This window comes from Brassica rapa, chromosome A06, assembly GCF_000309985.2.
Source record: "Brassica rapa cultivar Chiifu-401-42 chromosome A06, CAAS_Brap_v3.01, whole genome shotgun sequence".
In the NCBI taxonomy this organism is placed as follows: Eukaryota; Viridiplantae; Streptophyta; class Magnoliopsida; order Brassicales; family Brassicaceae; genus Brassica; species Brassica rapa.
In genome coordinates this window covers 28,651,170-28,670,494 of record NC_024800.2, presented here as the reverse complement: position 1 = coordinate 28,670,494, position 19,325 = coordinate 28,651,170, and the positions used below count along the sequence as shown (strand labels likewise).

At 38.1% G+C, this 19,325-nt stretch overlaps 5 protein-coding genes across 5 annotated transcripts; 1 reads left to right on the top strand and 4 right to left on the bottom strand.

Annotated features, from left to right (window-relative positions):
- Positions 1 to 806: 806 nt before the first annotated feature.
- Positions 807 to 4,335, bottom strand: LOC103828003 (probable E3 ubiquitin-protein ligase RHG1A). Its single transcript, XM_009103574.3, has 6 exons — positions 4,117 to 4,335; positions 1,944 to 3,434; positions 1,818 to 1,874; positions 1,595 to 1,696; positions 1,364 to 1,504; positions 807 to 1,276 (listed from the first exon to the last, which is right to left on the bottom strand). Exons 2-6 carry the CDS (start codon positions 3,336 to 3,338, stop codon positions 1,124 to 1,126), a joined length of 1,848 nt encoding a protein of 615 aa, XP_009101822.1. The 5' UTR covers positions 3,339 to 3,434; positions 4,117 to 4,335; the 3' UTR covers positions 807 to 1,123.
- A 1,567-nt stretch (positions 4,336 to 5,902) lies between these two features.
- On the top strand, positions 5,903 to 7,362 carry LOC103828001 (outer envelope pore protein 24B, chloroplastic). Its single transcript, XM_009103571.3, has 3 exons — positions 5,903 to 6,310; positions 6,389 to 6,748; positions 7,090 to 7,362. Exons 1-3 carry the CDS (start codon positions 6,113 to 6,115, stop codon positions 7,168 to 7,170), a joined length of 639 nt encoding a protein of 212 aa, XP_009101819.1. The 5' UTR covers positions 5,903 to 6,112; the 3' UTR covers positions 7,171 to 7,362.
- LOC103828002 (COP9 signalosome complex subunit 4) lies at positions 7,338 to 10,196 on the bottom strand. The gene is made up of 14 exons (XM_009103572.3): positions 9,948 to 10,196; positions 9,715 to 9,866; positions 9,545 to 9,648; positions 9,403 to 9,463; positions 9,105 to 9,197; positions 8,917 to 9,017; positions 8,733 to 8,841; positions 8,599 to 8,643; positions 8,352 to 8,420; positions 8,168 to 8,259; positions 8,024 to 8,066; positions 7,891 to 7,950; positions 7,712 to 7,771; positions 7,338 to 7,638 (listed from the first exon to the last, which is right to left on the bottom strand). Exons 1-14 carry the CDS (start codon positions 10,075 to 10,077, stop codon positions 7,564 to 7,566), a joined length of 1,194 nt encoding a protein of 397 aa, XP_009101820.1. The 5' UTR covers positions 10,078 to 10,196; the 3' UTR covers positions 7,338 to 7,563.
- A 601-nt stretch (positions 10,197 to 10,797) lies between these two features.
- LOC103828000 (26S proteasome regulatory subunit 10B homolog A) lies at positions 10,798 to 13,365 on the bottom strand. Its single transcript, XM_009103570.3, has 10 exons — positions 13,107 to 13,365; positions 12,758 to 12,877; positions 12,530 to 12,666; positions 12,282 to 12,443; positions 12,115 to 12,201; positions 11,944 to 12,030; positions 11,698 to 11,835; positions 11,345 to 11,536; positions 11,157 to 11,255; positions 10,798 to 11,065 (listed from the first exon to the last, which is right to left on the bottom strand). Exons 1-10 carry the CDS (start codon positions 13,207 to 13,209, stop codon positions 10,991 to 10,993), a joined length of 1,200 nt encoding a protein of 399 aa, XP_009101818.1. The 5' UTR covers positions 13,210 to 13,365; the 3' UTR covers positions 10,798 to 10,990.
- A 1,174-nt stretch (positions 13,366 to 14,539) lies between these two features.
- Positions 14,540 to 17,882, bottom strand: LOC103827998 (probable inactive receptor kinase At5g67200). The gene is made up of 2 exons (XM_009103569.3): positions 15,789 to 17,882; positions 14,540 to 15,365 (listed from the first exon to the last, which is right to left on the bottom strand). Exons 1-2 carry the CDS (start codon positions 17,203 to 17,205, stop codon positions 14,749 to 14,751), a joined length of 2,034 nt encoding a protein of 677 aa, XP_009101817.2. The 5' UTR covers positions 17,206 to 17,882; the 3' UTR covers positions 14,540 to 14,748.
- Positions 17,883 to 19,325: the final 1,443 nt, after the last annotated feature.

The following is a 19,325-nucleotide window of genomic DNA, read 5'->3' as shown; positions in this document are numbered from 1 at the left end:
TTTCATAATTTCCGCTGACCAAATGAAAATCTGAAATTTAAATCTGCTTGAGTTGTTCACAAAGAAAATATTTTTTTGCTATATAATATAAATTTGTCTTCATGATTTCTTAGAAGCCAAGCACCACGCCACCACCTCCCCTTTGATAGCCGATGCCCACGAATAGGCAACATTACATTTAAACCAAGGCATAGGAGGAGGGATCCATTTCCCTGTCATTTCTGTCTCACGAATCTCATCAAGTCTTTTTCATCGATCTCATTCTCTAGCTCCTGAACAAGAAACCACCAATCCACTTCCTCTTTCACCTTCTTTTAAGATCTCCAATCTTGAAATTGCTTCCCTTCAATTTATGATTCTACAAATTATATTTGTAATATAATACAAACAAAAATGAACACAAAAAGTTTTGCAACTCGAACTCAGAGGCTAATGGAACCATACTTCATAATCATTTGAACCAACTAATCTCTTGGGAAATTAGCTTCTTAACGAGTTTCTAAATTTTAAGCCATTGCTTGATCAACTTACTAAGAGGACCAGTTCTTATTACAATATTTTATATTATAATTCAAAACTTATCAAAATTAATTACAAAATTTAGTCTCTTTTTGGTTATAGTCTTAAAGAGTATATTAGCTTTATTATATATATAGACTATATGTGTGGACCGACCATGTAGTATAATGTTTAAGAAAATATGAATATGTCCGGCAACACAAAAAAGTTTTGTAACAGGTACAAAGGGAGAGCTCTCTAAACTGGCTGACTCAACATCCTGCTACTTCTTTCAATGGATTCATACATTAATTGACAAATGAGTAAATTAAATTATCCATACCAATCCAGAAACGAAAAAAGCAAATACATTCTCCCAACATTCCCCTATCACCCTTTATCTCTACCTTCAATCACAAACCATATCATGATCCTTAAAATCATATAATGCATATTCAGACTACTAGAACAAACAAAAGGGACCAACTAGCCTGTGGAGGCATTTCCGGTGAGAGGCTCTGCACTGGTGGAAGGAAGCTTGAGGGTGTCTTTTTTTGTTTCTTTCATTTTTTGTTCATAAGCTGAATTGTAAAAACAAATACAAAAAAAAAGAAGAAGCTCTCATTCATCCTATTTTACGCTTCTTGGCTGTGTTCAAGCCTGTCGTCTTGCAAATTGGGCAGAGATTCTTCTGTTTCAGCCATTCTTTTATGCATTGGCTATGGAACTCATGCCCACATTCTAACGTGCCCATGTCATCTCCCTCAGTGTATTCCTCCTACACCACCAAGTTTCACCATTCACACTCGCACGAAAAAAGAAACATAATCTTTCTTGTTATATTATGATTTGCAGCAACTCGTACCTGACAAATACAGCATGGCTCTGCATCTTCTGGAGATTTTGTGCTGCTTTTGTATTTACTCTGCTTCAACCGGTTTGATATGGTTTCTTCGTTTACACCTGTACACACATCTCCAATCCGCTCTTCTAGTGCCAGCAGTTCCTAAAGTTTATGAACCAACAGGAGTGAGTGAGGTTTTAACGATCTAACATGACCACCAGACAGAATTTATCGTTTGTTAATGGCTTTAACCTCATATGACATGTTGTCTACATCAAGCCGCATGTCTCTATATCGGTCATGCATACCAGCAGCCCCATCAAATATCCCTGACTGATTTAGAAGCATAACGTCCTGGACAATCAAGCAATTCACATTACTTTTTAAAGTTCAACAGAGACAGAGAGAAGACAAGTTCACTTGTAATTTTAGAACACTGTTTATTCTACTGAGCCCGCCCCAAGGAGAAACTAACCTCAAGCCGCAAGTTATGATTCGGATCCCTCCGCATCACTTCCAAGATATTCTGCATCTGTTTCAAAGAGACTCACTGTCAGTCTAACAAAAACCATCAAGGTTAACCGAACTTGTATGAACTGACCTGGGATACCATAAGTCTGTTTCTTCCTCTGCTTGCAGCTGCCAAAGCCCTTAAAGATTGAGGAGCCCCAACCAAACTATCCACTTGTCTATCAAGCCACAGACCTGCTCTCGAGTATGCCCGGCTACTATCACCACCACCAGGCTGAAGCACAAGCCCATCCTGAGGGGCAGGAGGAGCCAACGAACGAAGTGGTGGATGATGATCACCAGATCTCGCATCTGCAGAAAGGGAAGAAATCAATGACCTATGGGCAAGTTCCGATCTTCTTCTTTGGTGAGGTGGTAAATTCCGGTGAGGCGTCCACGCTAGATTAGAAGATGGTGCTTGAACACCTGTGCTTGAGCCTGTCCTGGACACTGATGATGATGATGCAATACTCAGGTTAGCATTTCTGCTGAGGTCAGGAGCTGGATTAAACAAGGGATTCTCTAGAACACTCGCTGCTGTTATGCTTCTTGACCTGGTGTCTTCTAGATGAAGATTATTTCTCTCAGTGGGCACGGTGGAGTTGAATGATTCACCCGCTAGTGAGCTCTCAGTCCACTGCAATGGTGGTAGCATATTCCTTGAAACAGGTGCAGGAGGATTTGGGTTCCGTGAGAAGATATTTCCTAGGGATTGTCCATGATGATCTGATGGTACAAGTCTTGATAAGTTAGAGTGCGGTGGAGGGACAGGTCGCCTGACAACAGTTCCCGCAGAAAAGGCAGCTGGGCTTACAGTTTCAGAGGGATTACTCCTGACACATGTATTTCTACTTGAGCTTACAAGAAAATTTGAAGCAGTAGCAGAGACCTCTCCTCGAGATCCAGATATGTTTAGACCATTTACTGACCTATACTCGGTAGAAACTGGGGTCCACGAACTGCTGCTTTCTCCGTGATGGTAACCACCTAAAGAAGACTGACCACTACTACTGCCTTCAATAGCCTTCCTCTTGCAGGATGCATCAACAGAAGAACCTGTTCTAACACTAGTCTCTTGGAAAGGTCTGCCAGGTTGTGAAGCCCTGTTCCCTGATCCGTTAGCTTCAACCACATCAATATCCTCGTCAAGTTCAATATATTCTGCATTCAGGTTGACATTCTGATTGTCCCCAGAAGGTTGTTCAGAATCCGAGTCTAAATCAATTATTTCATTTCTTAGTTGCTCATTGTGGCTGGAAGCTTCATTCTTCGTGCCACTAGAGCTAGCCTCCTCGCCGAGGCTAAACCTATGTTGTTCAGGGTAAACCGAGTGTGCGAGAGATTCAGAATTTGCAATCATGTAGTCCTGCAAGTCGTTATCACCAAGACCGTCCCAGTGATCCATCAAACCATTACTGGAGGTGGAACCATGCTCAAAGTTTAAGCCCTCTGATAAATAGCCGAGACTGGCCCTCTCTCCCTGCATCTCGGCTAAAGTTTAACCACAGTTACACTTGGGAGAAGAGGAGGACTCACGAGACTTTCTTTGCTCCTCTAGCAATGTGCCTGCTTAACGGGGAGACTGAAAAAGAACAAAGACAGTAACAAAGAAATGTTAAATTGTGAAAGAAAAAGGAAGGAACTCATAAACACACTCAAATGCTCTCAATGAAAACATAGTTCCTAGAACTGTAATTACAAATAAAATCACACAATAGCTTAAAACAACTCAATGACTCATAGATTAGTTACCCAAGTAAAACACAATTCATAACAGATACATATGACTTCATATTAACAAACACTAAAGAAAAAAAAACTTTGCCTTCACAAGAGGTGAATGAAGTATCAATTTGACACCTAGAGACAGAGGTTGACAAAACAACAAGCAAAGGAAGTTAAGTGTCACAAAGTCCCAAGAGCTAGCAAACAGCTTGAAGGAAGATAAAGGCATGGTGGTCGGTCGGTCAGGCAAACAACCCACAAGACAGAATCAGAAGATGGAGATATCATCAATAAAGGGTAAAGAAGAGAGCTTTCTATCAAAACAAACAAAAGCTGATTAGAGATCTATACATAAAGGAGCCAACTTTAGAACAATCGGTTTCAACAGAGATTCTTCTCAATTCCGAATGATAAGTCCCAGATATGACAAAATCAAAACCCAACAATAAAAAGAAAATAGAAAAACATAACCGATCTAAATTAATCTTGGGATGAGAAGAAAGAACAAAACTTGAGGAAGAGAGAGAGAGAGAACGTACCGCTTTGTTGCAGAGAGAGAAGAGGAAGGGAGGATTGATTATTAGGCAGAGGAAGAGACGGCAATGTTTTAATTCACGATAGGAAAACTTAAAAATGTATATTTTTTTATGAAAAGGAAAAATAAAGAAAGAAAGAAAGCAAAATGGTCAGTCATAAGAGCAGTTTCCAAAGAGGAGAATTCAATAAGCTTAGCCTTAATCAACGAATACCAACAAAAAACTTAGTTAAATTTTTGTATACTATATAAATTAAATTGTTTGAAGAGGAGACAGCAGCAAGCTGGCAAGTTCTTAGCCTTTGCTTCTTCACACGTCCCTCGTTTTTCAATTTTCCTCTCTTTATTTTTTGAATTTAACTAAACCGAACCGAACTAAACCTACAGATTTGGTTTCTTTCCTTTTGTTACCATGTAACTTTGGTCATTTGGTCTGTTTTCTGATTGCTTATCTTTTCATATCCTTGCCTTTCTTTTTTCTTTAATTTCATTAGATTCTCAACTAAAAATAAACACAAGATGACATTTGTTCATTAGAAATATTATTTACCTAAATTTTCTACTCCGAGAGATTATCAGCAGAGCCGGTCCTTGGACTTAAACAGTGGTTTTTGGCCGCTTCATAATAACTATATTTTCGGCCACATATTTTCAACGGCTTTTTTAGGTTTAATGGTAAAATCTCAAGTTTACAAACTTGGTCTTAAATTTTCCATGACCGGCACTGATTATCAGCTTGTGAATTTTCATATCATGTTTTTACAATTAGGAAACAAAATCTATAAAAAAAATGTTTTGTAGAGAACGTATCATGTGTTATAAATAATTCGCAATCAATTTATTTATCCTTTATATGATTTTTTTAGCCTAAAATACAAATGATCAGGTTCACGCCCCCTACATAACTTGATTTTTTAAACACAACTTCGTGTTTCAAATTAAAAAAAAAAACACAACTTCAAGTAGCAATTTCATTCTGGTCATGCATATTTTTATTTCATTTATGGAAAAACCATAATGATTTTTTGGTTTTAATTTTATAAATCCAAAGATGTTCAATGTAACTACAATTTATGAAAACTATAGAAGTAATTTAATTTTTTGTGTTCGAAATTATGTAAATACTAAAACATATTTCATACACAATATTTTTTTAATTATGAAAACTAAATGTAATTTCGCTCTTTTATTTGGGAATATAAAAATGTTTGATACATATATATATATAGCAAAATAAATATGTTGGTAATGTTTAGTCCGTGAAACATCATGTTATCAGGGGTGGACGTAGAGCATGAGCAATGGAGGCACGTGCCCCCATCTACTTTTGAAATTTCTTAACAATAAGCTTGATATTTGTACAAGTGCCCCCGATTTTAAAATATATTTATAGTGTAAAATTGTGTGTGCCCCCAGATAGTTGTGATCCTAGATCCGCCCCTGCATGTTATATGGTCCTATGGATGTGAAAAGTTGAAACTCACAATACAGACTTTTGTAATTTCTTTTATATAAAAATATCAAAAATTGGAACTTAGATAGTAACAATTAAAGAAAAGTCAGGCCAATCAAATATTGATACTTAAACAAAATATTCTTGCCATTAAGAAAATAAATAAATATTCACTCGAAGGCCCATTAGTTAAGTTTTCTATGTGTTAAGGCTATATTAACACATTCCAGTCGACAACCACTCAAAAACTAAAATCAAAAAACCAAAAATCAAAAATCAAAAACCAAAATCTATTCTTTTTCTTTTTGCAACTAAACCAAAATCTATTCAAACAAAGAAGACGTGAACCGTCGGTAATGCTGAGGGTTTAGGGGAAACCAAAAAGAAAAACACCGCACGCGCGAGCATTTTGTACGTGCGAACAACAATAACACTAGTCGCAGCGGAGAATAAGGTGGTGTTTTCTATCGTCTTCTCTTTTCGCCGCTCTCTCTCTCACTCTCACCAAACATCTCCCTAACGCTTTGTGAGTGTCAAAGGGGAGAGGATGAAGGCTTCCGTCAAATGCAAGTACGACGGCGGTAAGAGCACCGGGGTAGGCTCAGTGGCCTTCAACGCGGGCGATATTAAGCTGCGCGCCACCATGACCGATGCCACCTTCGTCCCTGGTCCTACCTTGAACGGCCTCTCTCTCGCCGTGGAGAAGCCTGGCTTCTTCATCGTCGAGTATAACGTCCCTAAGAAAGTAACACTCACCACCCTTCCTTGTCGCTTAGAAAGATTCCTTAACTCTTAAACCTAACATAGAATCATTTTGATTAAGGATGTTAGGTTTCAGTTCATGAACACGGTTCGGGTTGCTGAGAAGCCGTTGAGTCTGACTTACATTCATAGCAGAGCTGATAACAGAACAGTTGTGGATGGGAGCCTTGTGATTGATCCTGTGAACAAAGTCTCTGCTAATTACATGGTGGGAACAAACAACTGTAAGCTTAAGTACACTTATGCGCACGGGAGGATTGCGACGTTCGAGCCTTGCTATGACTTTGCAAAGAAGGCTTGGGATTTTGCGGTTTCTAGGAGAGTTTATGGGGATGATGTTGTCAAGGCCACTTATCAAACGTCTAGTAAGTTGCTTGGTGTGGAATGGTCTAGGAACTCCAAATCCCCTGGATCTTTCAAGGTAATACAAAACATTCCTCAGCAAGTTAAATCCTCTTTAACCAGTTAATAATCCTTTTTTTATAAATTGACATCACTGACTTAAATTGAAACTTGGTACAATTGATATGAGAAAAGGGAAACTGTTTCTTTTTTTCTCTGTACACAATATGAAAACGTAGAATATAGAGAAAAATACATAGAGAAAGGATCCATTGGGGAGTTTTTAGATGGTTCTGTGTACTACTGCGAATGTCATTTGGACATTAGATGTGCTTTCTCTTGGAGCAAACGACTAGTTCGTAAAGCAGCTTAATGGACTTTTTGAAAGTTTTGTTGGTTCAACCTTTTGTTTTGAAACAGGTATGTGCGTCTGTGAATTTGGCAGAGGAAGTTAAAACGCCGAAATTGACAGCAGAGACAACTTGGAACCTTGAAATTTAATGTCCCAATTTATTGTTTGCTTGTTACAATCGATTTTAGTTTAGACCTTTCTGCCAACCTTTTTTGTTCCAACAGTGATTCGGCCCTTGGCTTTCTCATTGCGTCTCTCTTGAAAAATAATTTGTTCTAAGGGAAAAATGTACCCTAAACCTCCTTTGAATGTAATGAAAATCTGCAAATGGTTCTTAAAAATCCTCATTCCATGACCAATCTTTTTCTCAATATCAAATTATAAACTAAAAGTAAGGACATGAATTTGCAAAAAAGAAAAGAAGCTTAGGGCATCAATATGAAACGAATGTAAACCGTCTTCAAAACACACACAGGGCAAAAGCTTAGGCTATGAGATTCTCTTCGGCTTATAGTTAAGTACACCTCATAGCTTGTAATGAATTAGACAGGAACAGGTAGGCCTTTCTTCGCCATCCCATCCAGAATATCGTTGAGAGCTTGGCATAATCCAGATATCTGCACACAGCTTCCACTTTTCAGTCATTATTCCACACAAAAAAAACATAGCTGCTAGAGAGAAAGAGCGAACCTGATGATCCCATTGTTGTAGTTCCTCAATGTCATCTTCAAAATGTATCACAGCCTCCTCCTGGACATTATCATAGAACATAACGAATCAAAACTCATGTAAGAACCTTCTTGATTTTGAACTCTCTCATGGCTCGCATAATAAACCAGCCAAGTTGTGGTCGTGTGTTAGACGCTAACCTGATCGATGGAACCTCTCATTCTGTCTTGGCCAATCATATTAGATGCTATCTTCTCCGCCTTCATGAAGAAAACTTGTGCCATTAAACACAGAACAAACAAAAAGGATTCAAATATTGATATTGAATAATACCTTGGTTGGGTCAATTCCCAGTAGAGTTCCCAACTCATCAAACCTAAGACACAAAATATTTGGAGAACTGAGTTTAGAAAACCAACCAAGCCTCAGAAACACAAAGAAAAGGTACAAGATACTGATTCTACATCATATTTAGACCTTATGTTTGTGTAAAGTTTGCTTGCACTCAGAAGGTTATGCTCAATCATGGCACGGTCAAGAACAGTGGATTTGTCAGGCAAAGTTGCTTTCTGTGAAAACCATTAAAAAAGAAATCTTGTTATGAATCTAACAAATAAAGATAAGTTTGCAAATATTTCTTCCAAATCATAACAATCCATACCTGATGTGGCCTTAATTCTTCCGCAAAAGCATCAATCTCTGGTTTTCTTAAAATCCTTTCCAGATACACCTACAAATTTACATAACAATCTAAGGTCAGCATGTAGTTTTGACCAAGTTCCTAAAGGCTATGGTGAGATTGTTTAGAACATCTTGCAGGCTGATATAGAAGTAACAAGCCAGCTCAAACGATACTATTAAGTTAAAATTCACATAAATGTACGTATAGAAGAAATAATGGATAGAACCTTCTGCAGAATGGGATAAATCTTCAGCTTGGAGCAGCGTTCATCCTGTTAACAAAGAGATAGTGAGAAAATTATAGATAGGGAAGGCAGAACAAAATGCACTCTATTAATAATTCACAGGGAGAGGGAGTTACTTTGTATAAAGTTGCAAGAACACGAGAACGCTGAGGACCAGCTCCAGCTAATATGGTACATGTGACAGCAGCAGATAGGGCCTGCTCTAGTGCATTCTCATCAATCTCTCTGTAGGATAACATTACAAACATGAAAAGTTTGAAAGAAAAATGATAACGCATGGAGAGAAGCCGATTCACTCACTCATCCCCTATTTGGCGTTTTTCAATCTGAGATATGCTGTAATAACGAAGTGCAGCGTCTAAGAACTTTCTTTTCATGTCCAGAATTCTAGCATGGCAGACCTGAATATGAAATAATATGTTAAAACCCAAAATCAAAATGCTCCTTAGTCACTCAGCACATAAACTGAAAGTTAAAGGCGGTCCAACCTTGTACTGCAAATTCAAAACTTCATTCTGACTGCTGTTCACCAAGAAAGACGCTTTATTTATATAAGTCTCTGCATTCACAGCATCATCATCCTGCAGAGATTCAAACAAACAAAAGTACTATTCAAGTGATGTGGTGAAGCAGAGTAATGCTCTTAACACACAGATTTGGTCAACAGACTGGTTAAGTTAGAAGTACCAACACATAAATATAGACATTGCGATCTAAATGCTTATAAAATTGATGAAAGGGAGACAAAATCTATTGTGCCTATGTAATTGGAAAGGTAGGACAAACCTCGAGATACAAACGAGCAATTTGGATACACTTGGAGAGCTTGAAGTTTTCGTCAACAGCCCTAATACCACAAAAAATCCAAAATAAGAACACACAAAGGGAGAAAAGAAAATAGAACTTAGCTGCCGTGTCAATGTCATACCTCATTCCAGAGTCGAGATCAATGCCACTCAACATCTGGGCAGCTCTTGACCATTCCTGCTCAGATTCATACAAAGCCGCAAGCTTTTCTCTGATAACAAGTGCCTGCCAAGACGAGATTTTGTATAAGCAAAACACAACCTTGAGCGAATAGATGCATGCAGACAAAACCTGTTCCTCGAAGGAGACAACTCTGGGCTGAATCTGGGTGAGTGTGAAGAGCGCAATCTCCTTCTGGGTCTCTGGTTCAAGTCTCCCGAGCTCTTGTGCGAAAGACTGCAAAAGCTGCCTCGAAACCACCAAAGGGACATCATCCGACAGAACTGCAAAATCGATTGTCACCCCCGAAACGAAATCAAATCCTGTTCAGAAAACTTTGAGAAGAGACTCTCTCATTGGCTTACTGTGATCGATGAAGTGTTTGGCTTGGAGAAGATCGTTGGAGGAGAGAACAGAGGATAGGATGAGTTTGTACTGCTCGATCTTCTGACGCTGGTCAGCGATTGCTGAAGCGCTCCTCAACGTTTCTTCCATTCTCTTCCGCTTGGATCAAACAAACCCTAAGACACCTTTTGGGGGTTTTTTTTTTCCTTCTTAATATATATACACACACTCATTACAACACCGGAAAGAGAGACTCTTTCTCCAAGGGAGGCTTTATTTAACTAAGGCACCAAAGGTTTGATAAAAGAACCGACCCGGATCCAGATCCATATGATGTTATCTGGGTCGAATTTTAAATGGTTGGGTTGGTAATTTTTTTTAACTTTTATAAGGATAGTTGTCATTCCTCTACATCTTCTATTTCTAAAGAAAATGCAAATTAATTGAAAAATGAAGAAGTCTTTAGAATTTTTTTACTGCACTTGGTCCATTCCAGCATTTGTTCTCACACAATAGTCCTAAAATTAACATCCCTACCGTTTAGTATGTGCCAACAGAGGTTCCTATTGTTTATACCAAAACACTACTATATTTTTGCATTTCACTTCTTCAATCAGTCAGATATTGGACAACGTGAAGATTAATCCAGAAAATCGGATATCCAAAAAAATTCAAAGCAAATCTCAAATACCAAAACTATGGTAGTATTCGATCAATGCCCACACCATCATAAACGAAAACAATACCATCTGTTTTCAAGTATCTAACTCTATTTTTTTTTGGTATTTGACCAATTGGTGTGTTTACTAATGACAAATGCAACGATAAGATGCACCAACTTAGGCCACATAACTAATGAGGAGAGGGAAATCATTGAAGCATTTAAAGTACTAAAAGGTAGTAAAAGCACACACTCCACAATCTTTGCTCCTCAGAAAAAAAACAAAGTAAAACAAAGTTTCACATTTCCAAAGTCAAAAGAACAAACAATAATACGAAACTTCTATTGCACTCGTCCTTTCTTTATCCCTAGCTCAGACGACAAGAGTGTATCCCTCTCCTCTCACTCTTTTCCGAAATCTGCATTGTAGTGTGAACTCGACTCAAGTTTCTTGGCTTCGCTCAGCTTTCTCACCGCCTGCACAAAAAATTGGTTCGTTTCCAAATCACAAACCAAGATTCCAGTATCAGTTACACAAACCTCCCATGTAAATACAAATAATATATACCTTCATGAAATCTTCCTGGATCACATAGTCCCGCTCTGCTCGGATTGCAAACATTCCAGCCTCCGTGCATATGTTACGCAGATCAGCACCATTGAAGCCCTTTATTGAACCAAATAAAGGATTAGGTGAGAAACTCAATTATCTAAAGCAACGTTCACTAATGAAAGAGGGAAAAAAAAAAAACTAACCTCTGCAAGTTTGACAATAGCCTCGTACTCAATTTCACCATGTTTGGCGATACCAGCTGCATGGATCTTGAGGATATCCATTCTTGATTGCTCATTTGGCAAAGGGATCTCAATCTTTCTATCTAATCTACCAGGACGGAGAAGCGCAGGATCAAGCACATCAGGTCTGTTCGTTGCCATTATCATTTTCACCTAATACATTCAAGTTTAAACACATTCATTAACACTCGCAGACATTTTATAGCATTGATGATGGCTTTTAGTGTATAAGAAATGGTTTGAGACAGAAATATAACTTCACAACCCAATCTTATGCACATATATATATAACTTTCAGAAACAGAGATCAGTACCTTTCCGAGGTTGTCAAACCCATCAAGCTGATTGAGCAACTCCATAAGTGTTCTTTGAATTTCACGATCAGCACTGGTTCCCTCGCTAAAACGACGCCCACCGATTGCATCGATTTCATCCATGAAAATGATACAAGGCTAACCATACGGAAAAAAAGAAGAAGTATTTAATAAAGTCAGGAGCGTGATAGAAGGAAAAAGGAAAGATGAAGATGCATATGTACACACACTTCAAACAAGACTTACCTGGTGTTCACGGGCATAGTTAAACATCTCCCGAATCAGCCTAGCACTTTCTCCAATGTACTTGTCTATGATTGCACTCGACACAACCTAACAAGAGGAAACAAATTAGATTTAAACCTTATGCCATAACCTGAGTCTTCCATCCAAAATCAGCAAAGCAGAAAATTAAACCTTCAAGAAGTTGGCATCGATGTTGCTGGCAATAGCCCTAGCTAGCAGAGTTTTCCCGGTACCTGGAGGTCCATAAAGAAGGACTCCCTGCATTTTAATTATTTAATCAGCTGAAATGTCTCGAGCCAAAGAAAGAAAGGTTTAAGGAAGAATTAATAGTTAAGTACCTTGGGTGGTTTGATTCCTACTCGGAGGAAAAGTTCAGGATTCATGAGAGGAAGCTCAATAGATTCCCTGAGTTCTCTGATCTGATCACCTAATCCTCCAACAGCAGAGTAGCTAATGTTGCCAGGGTCTTCGTGCAGCATGTTATACACAACGGGATCGACCTACAATTAAAAAAAAAAAACGAAAGCCACATTAATTATTGTCAATAAGACCAACACATGTAGAATTAAAAAAAAAAGGAAGTTACTTCTCGGGGAAGGGCTCTCATTATAGTTAGTGTGGTCATATCAAGAACAACTCGAGTTCCTGAGGTCAGCTTCTCCTTATCCACTTTGCTACGGCAGCCTACCACATACCGAGGACCGCTGCTCGCTTTGACAATCACTATGAGGGCACAAGAACAAAGCATTCAATGAGCAATAATCTCACAGATGCAAAAAAGGGGATATTAGATAGAGAGAGAGAGAAAGGTTACATCTTTCATTATCGAGAGGTCGAAGGACTTCTCCGATGATCTGACCAACACTTTGAAGAGACTTGAGATCATCTTCAGTTTTGTTGAATTCCTTTTTAGACCCTCTCAGGTTCTCCCTAGCTGCAAGAGACCACAAACCCCCAACACTTTGTTGTTAGCAAACCCTAGAATCGAGAGCTTAAAGCAAACAAATTTCAATTAAATCCGATTGCCCCCAAATTGAGACAACAAGGAGCCCTAGATTCAACTCAATCGAACCCTCTTCTAACAAAAGTACTGATTCGATACAAGGATGCAATTGAATCTGGGCGAATTCGATTCGAATAGGAAGGAGTAGAGGGAATCGAACCTGTTCGAACTCGGGACTCGAGCTCCTTATGTTGGAGGAGCTTTTTCCGGTAATCGGCCACTGCAGCGGTACGGCGTCTAGCGGCATCGTCTCCGTCGCTCATCCTCTCTGAGTGTTCCTTCTTCAGCTGCTCTGCTAGAGTAAGATCTCAGATTTCCGGAAAGCCAATGCTTTGTTTACTTGACCTTCGGGTTTAGTTTCTATACTCAAATACACATATGGGTCTGGCTTGGTGAATCGGCCAACCAAAACTACATCGTTTCGCTTTTTCTTTTTTGATATTATCCTTTTATTTTATATATAAAATATATTACACTTTAACATATAGAAAAATATTCTATGATAGCCCTACAAAGTTTTTTTTATCACAAATATAACACATAATTATCAAATAACCAAAATAAATTTCATTAAAGAAACTCTCATACACTAGAGTTAACTAATGTAAAGTTTAGATTTAGGGATGGAGTTTGAGAGGGCTGAGATTTAAGTTTTTTTCTCAAAAAAAAATATAATTAATTTAAAATAATAATTTTAAAAATAGTTCCATAGAGAAATTCAGATTCCAAAAAATCACAAAAAAAATCAAATTGGAAAAAAATCGAAAACTTCTTATATTTAAATATTTATTAATATTTATATATATATAATAAAAATATAGTTGTTATTTACTTGTTCATGAAATCTCTTTTGATCATTTTCTTATTTATGTGTTTTTGGTCAAAAATGTTTTTAGATCTTTTTAGAAGATCTGCGATAAAATATATTGCATGCGGGTCATGCGGCAAATTTTCAGGTTGCTTGAAAATGTCATTTTAGTGGTGGTAAAAATGAAAAATGGTACCACGAAAGCGGTAAAAATAAAATTTTCATGTTAATAAGGAGATTGCACATTCAGCTCCAGTACAAATGCAGGTTTATCCTTACGTGTTGGTTCAGCCGTGAGCATATAGATTCTATACATTCCTTGGCCCATTGGAACCTTTGTTGGTTGAGAAAGGATTCCCTTCTCCTGTGACCTTGGAACTAGATGACAACTTTGATATGTCAAGTATATCACTTCAGCTCGAGGGCAAGTTGAGTCTTCAAAGGGGTATCTATATGATCATAGAAGCAATGGCATGTCACGTGAGAAGCTAATACGCTGGGACCTGGAAAGTAAGAAGACGAATAAAAGGTTACACAAAGGAGGATATAGTACATAGAGAATGATTGTAATTGAGAATGTTAGGCTAATTGTGCCACTTGTTGCTTAGACTTTTTGTAGTTCCTTTATGTTCATCAATATAGTGATTGTGTTCTTATCAGTCTCCTGAGGTTAGAACTCAACATATATTGCTATGAAGTAGAATGGTTAGAAAGAGTTGAATGACCCGTTTCATCTTCTGGATTTGCATTGTTTTACCCCTATATCTATCTTTTTCAGTTCTGAATTTAATCTAAAGACTTTTTATATATAAATACATAATTCAAATTCAACTGCACTACTCATAGGAAGAAAACATCATCACGACAAGTCAAAGTAATCAGGAATCGTGTGGCACTAATGTAAAACCGCCACTGTTAACTACTATAGTTTTAAAGATTAGTGAAAGACATGAAAAGCGACAGATTAAGTTTCTGTTCTTAGAAAAAGTTGTCCTTATGAGCTTCCAGAATTGGTAGAATCCATGACAAGATCACACTCTTCCATTACAGCCGCTTCTTTAATCTCCTGCAACATCTTCAACACTTGCCACATCGTCGGCCTCTGTTCCGGCGATGCTAAGCTACAAGCGACCGCAACTTCCGTCAACATTCCGAATTTATCCCTGTCCTCTCTCCAGTTCCCATTCTTCTCACCTTCCTCTCTCACTTTCCTCACAAATTCCATCATCTCATCAAGTGGCAAAACCGGAAGCTTCGAAGGTTGTTTCCCGGTCAAAAGCTCCAAAAGAAGGATCCCGAAGGAGTAAACATCAGCTTTAACCGATTGATAACTCAAACTCTTGTGTCGAGCTTCAGGGGCTTTATAAGCAATTGCATCCGCGTCTTCTTGGCCGTCATTTGACGTTAGAGGAGGGTTTGTTGCAAGAGCGACAAGACAGTAGTCGGCGATACAAGCTTCGAAGTCTGGTCCGAGAAGGACATTTGAGGATTTGAGGTTTCCATGAACTAGCTGCCATGCTTGATGGATGTAGGAGAGACCCTGAGCTACGTCTTCTGCTATCTTCAAACAAGATGTCCAGTGCAATGGTTTTGCCCTCGACGATTTCGTACCTACACAAAACATGATTCAAACTTTCAACATAACTAACTCCTCATTGCTCAACTTTTAACTAACTCCACGAATTTATTCTTCTTACTAGACATGGACCTACAAACTAAACCGATTAAACCAAAAATGTGGTTTAAAATCTGATTGATTACATGGTTTATGGTTTAGAATTGTCTATATACGTAACGAGCAAGTTTTCTAATTAAAGATTATGGGTTAGTCACTAATGTAATGAGATGAGACGTACGATTAATAAATTCAGTTCCATGTGGTCACTGACCGAGCAAAAGTAAAGACCTCGTAACTACTAATTTATTACAAGTACCAACCAGGTGCTTGATGTCTTCAACGATAATCTACCAATCATTTATTATAAAAAGAATTTGAAAATACGTAATCACGTGTGTGAGGGTTTACGAGCATACCGTGGACGAGAGAAGAGAGGCTGCCATTTGGCAAATAATCATAAATCAACAGCCTTTCTTCCTTTGCCTGGAAATAAGCCCTGAGTGGGACCAGGTTCGGATGCCCTAATGCTCCAACCGATTCCATGTGTCGCTCAAACTTTTCCCTCCCTACGCCCGCCAATCTAATGGCATCTAGCCTCTTAACCGTCACGATCAAACGGCTGTCAAGCAACGCCTTATACGTGGTCCCCACCGTTCCTCTACCCAATAACTCGGCGGAAGCTGTCATTAGCTGGTCCATGGTGTACACGTGGGCCTCTCCCGCACAGAATACTAAGCTCCCACTCTTCGCCGCCTGTAGCTTCTTCACCTTCTCCTCCAGCTCGCTCTCTTGCTCCATCTGTATCGCCGCCGCTACTTCCGCCGTCTCCGCCGCGTCGGACGCGACAACCGCCGTCGATTCTTTCCCTTTCTCCTTATCGTTATTGTCTCTCCGCCTCTTCACGGCGGCGATTAGACAACCCACGGAGATAAACAGGACAAGAGCGGCTAATAGAAACCCTAGAATCACCGCGAATCGCGAATGCTTGCCGTGACTCGGCCGGGAAAACCCCGTTTCTCTGAAATCCGCCATTTGGCCGTGAGGGAAAGGCGGTGGTGGCGGCGGCGCCTTCTCCGGCGGAGATTGATTGAAAAACTTGGACCTCGGGTTGCATTCTTTGTGAACGATCTCGCCGCAGAGGTTTGGGTTTTCGAGAAAAGAGGAAATGCCGAACCGTAACAGAACGGCGGTTACCGGTACAGCACCGGTTAGGTTGTTAACCGAAACGTTGAAAGAATGAAGAGAGGATTGGTTTAGAGCAGGTACAGCTCCGATAAACCGGTTCGAATCGAGTCGGAGGTAAATCAACCGGTCGGAAAAGACTAAACCATGAGGGATTTGACCGGTGAGGATGTTGAATGAGAGATCTAGGGTTCTCACCCGGTGAAGCTCGAGAACCGAGAGAGGAAACGAACCGGAGAAGGAGTTGTGATCGAGAAATAGCGACTTGAGATTAACCAACCCGGATAAATCTGGTAAAGGGCCGGTTAAGGAGGTGTTCTTGAGACTGAGAACTCGGAGCTGGTCGAGTTTATTGACTGAGTCAGGAGCGAGTTGGCCTCCAAGATAAAGATCCTCTATAACCAAACGAACCACTTTGTTTCCGTAGCACGTAACACCCCACCATTGACAGAAGCTGGAGCTTTTGTTGCTGAAGAAACCAAGCTTGTTCCATAAATCAGCTTTGGATTTGAACAGTAAAAGAGAGTAAGCATCACGGTGGAGAGACGCCGGTTTTGTGCGGTTTAAAGAAGAAGAAGAAGCAATGGCGGCGAAGAAGAAGAAGAAGCAGAAGAAAAGGAACTGAGAAATGGGGAAGTTACAACGAAGCATTTTCTCTGAGTTGAGAATGTGTCAACGAAGAATAGAGTATGAGATTACAATATCACAGACTTGATTTTGCTTTCTGTGGTAAAAAATCTAGAGAGGGGTGAAGGGAGCAGGAGCTACGTGACAAAAGGATGCAAGACACAAGAGACTAGCTGTCGGACTTGAAAGCTCAGAGTCACGTGAATACTGAAAAAGTAAGAAGATGCATAATTATTATTATTATTTATGATTCAAACTTGTAAAATACTGTTGAACGAAGCAAACGAATAATGATCGGCATGGATCAATATATTTAATGCCGAATTTGCAGGAAGGGTAAGCATATAACGCGATCTCACTATTGTTTTGTATCAAAAATAGAATCTAACTACTGTAAAGAGGAAATATATTATTATGTTTGTTGAGACTTGAGAGTTAAGTTGATAGTACTTCACATGAACGTAGAACCTGCTATATTGTTTATTTTTCTCTTTACTAAAAGTCTAAAACTAATAATTCATTTTTTTGTTTCTCTTTTGTTTTAATAAATACGTTTTTGCCGTCTATATAAAAATCTAACCAGGATCGTTGTTCATGATTAAACGTGTTTGGATAACCTTAAAACATATTTTACCGGACAAACTCATATGAGGCCTTAATTCACCGGAACAAGACCAGAGAAAGCTTAAATCAAATCAACGGTTTATTTCGATCTTCATCGAAGACAAAAGAGATAGGTTGAAGATCAGCTTCGTGAAAGATCGAGATACACTCCAAAAATCGCCAAACAAAAGTCGATCTGATTGATCGAATATATTACATTTACATATTAAAAAAAAAATCGAGCTCCCTTCTGAAAGATCTGTGTTTGATAAGAAGGGAGACTCGAGAGAACTTTCTCCCTCAAGAGGAAGAGAGAACTTCAAGTTTCTTTTACTGATAAACGAAAAATACGACATTCCTTGAACTTTTAAGACTTCCGCGATTTTCAGTTTATTTTCTAAAAGCCTAATTAATTGTAATATTCATAAGCCCAGCCCATTAACTATAAGTCTATAAATATCGTTTATACTTTTAATTTGCACTAATTATTTTATCTTTATAATTATACAATTTTATTACTAAAACTTTCAAAAAAATTACATTTTCTTCTAAAAATATAATTTTATCGTAAAATAATTAGTTTCATATGTATCTACAAATTTTATAAATATTGTTTAGTTTTGATTTTTGATAATTATACAATTTTATATCAACTTTTCATTAATTTTATACAAATTGATTGAATATATATAATAATCTATCCAAGATTATAATTTTAAATATATACATATATATATATATATTCTTAAATATAATTTTAAATAAATAAACTGATTATGGATATTATAGAAAATTTGATTTTCCCACTAAAACCGTGAAATCAAGTTTCTCCGCCAAAACCATAAAAATTGAGTTTTTTCGGCAAAATCGTAAAATCGAGTTTTCTCGCCAAAAAGCAAAATCAGATTTTTCAGTCAAAAATTGTAAATCGAGTTTTCCCGTCAAAACTGCAAAATTAAGTTTTTCCACCAAAACCATAAGACCGAGTTTTCTCGCCAAAACCGTAAAAAATAAGTTTTTACGTTGAAACCGCAAAATCGTTCTTTCTCGCCAAAACCGTGTAATCAAACTTTTCTGTCAAGACCAAAAATGTATTTTTTTTGCCAAAACTGCAAAATCGAATTTCTTTTTGCCAAAATTGCAAAATCGAAATTTTTTCTGCATAAATCGTAAAAATCGAATTTTTCGTCAAAACTATACAATCACATTTTCTTACAAAAATAATTAATTAATTATATTAAGTTAAATAGGTTAACATGGTCTCCATTAATTTTAAGTAGAACTCATTTGATAAATGAGTTTTAACAAAACTACTCATTTAAAACCCATTTAACTAAATGAATCTAAGTAGACATTTATCTTTTTCTAAAACTCATTAAAAATCTGCAAAGAGAACCCATTATAATAACATCCCTAGTTACAGGCGTACTCTACCTTCACGGACCACACATACCATTTGGGGCAAACACGTGAAAACACCAAATAAAAATCGAAGCCCACACAAAAATTAATGAAACGCTGAGTTTCATGCCAGGGACACA

Coding starts and splice junctions, on each gene's coding strand:
- LOC103828003 (XM_009103574.3), bottom strand. CDS start 3,338: ATGCAGGGAGAGAGGGCCAGTCTCGGCTATTTATCAGAGGGCTTAAAC. Junction 1,875..1,943: donor ACAGACTTATGGTATCCCAG/GTCAGTTCATAC, acceptor TCTTTGAAACAG/ATGCAGAATATCTTGGAAGT. Junction 1,505..1,594: donor TAGACAACATGTCATATGAG/GTTAAAGCCATT, acceptor CATAAACTTTAG/GAACTGCTGGCACTAGAAGA.
- LOC103828001 (XM_009103571.3), top strand. CDS start 6,113: ATGAAGGCTTCCGTCAAATGCAAGTACGACGGCGGTAAGAGCACCGGG. Junction 6,311..6,388: donor AGTATAACGTCCCTAAGAAA/GTAACACTCACC, acceptor ATTTTGATTAAG/GATGTTAGGTTTCAGTTCAT. Junction 6,749..7,089: donor AATCCCCTGGATCTTTCAAG/GTAATACAAAAC, acceptor GTTTTGAAACAG/GTATGTGCGTCTGTGAATTT.
- LOC103828002 (XM_009103572.3), bottom strand. CDS start 10,077: ATGGAAGAAACGTTGAGGAGCGCTTCAGCAATCGCTGACCAGCGTCAG. Junction 9,867..9,947: donor CAAACACTTCATCGATCACA/GTAAGCCAATGA, acceptor TCGATTTTGCAG/TTCTGTCGGATGATGTCCCT. Junction 8,421..8,598: donor TTTATCCCATTCTGCAGAAG/GTTCTATCCATT, acceptor GTAAATTTGTAG/GTGTATCTGGAAAGGATTTT.
- LOC103828000 (XM_009103570.3), bottom strand. CDS start 13,209: ATGAGCGACGGAGACGATGCCGCTAGACGCCGTACCGCTGCAGTGGCC. Junction 12,444..12,529: donor TGAGAGCCCTTCCCCGAGAA/GTAACTTCCTTT, acceptor TTTTAATTGTAG/GTCGATCCCGTTGTGTATAA. Junction 12,031..12,114: donor TCGATGCCAACTTCTTGAAG/GTTTAATTTTCT, acceptor TCCTCTTGTTAG/GTTGTGTCGAGTGCAATCAT.
- LOC103827998 (XM_009103569.3), bottom strand. CDS start 17,205: ATGCTTCGTTGTAACTTCCCCATTTCTCAGTTCCTTTTCTTCTGCTTC. Junction 15,366..15,788: donor CCTCTCTTCTCTCGTCCACG/GTATGCTCGTAA, acceptor TGTTTTGTGTAG/GTACGAAATCGTCGAGGGCA.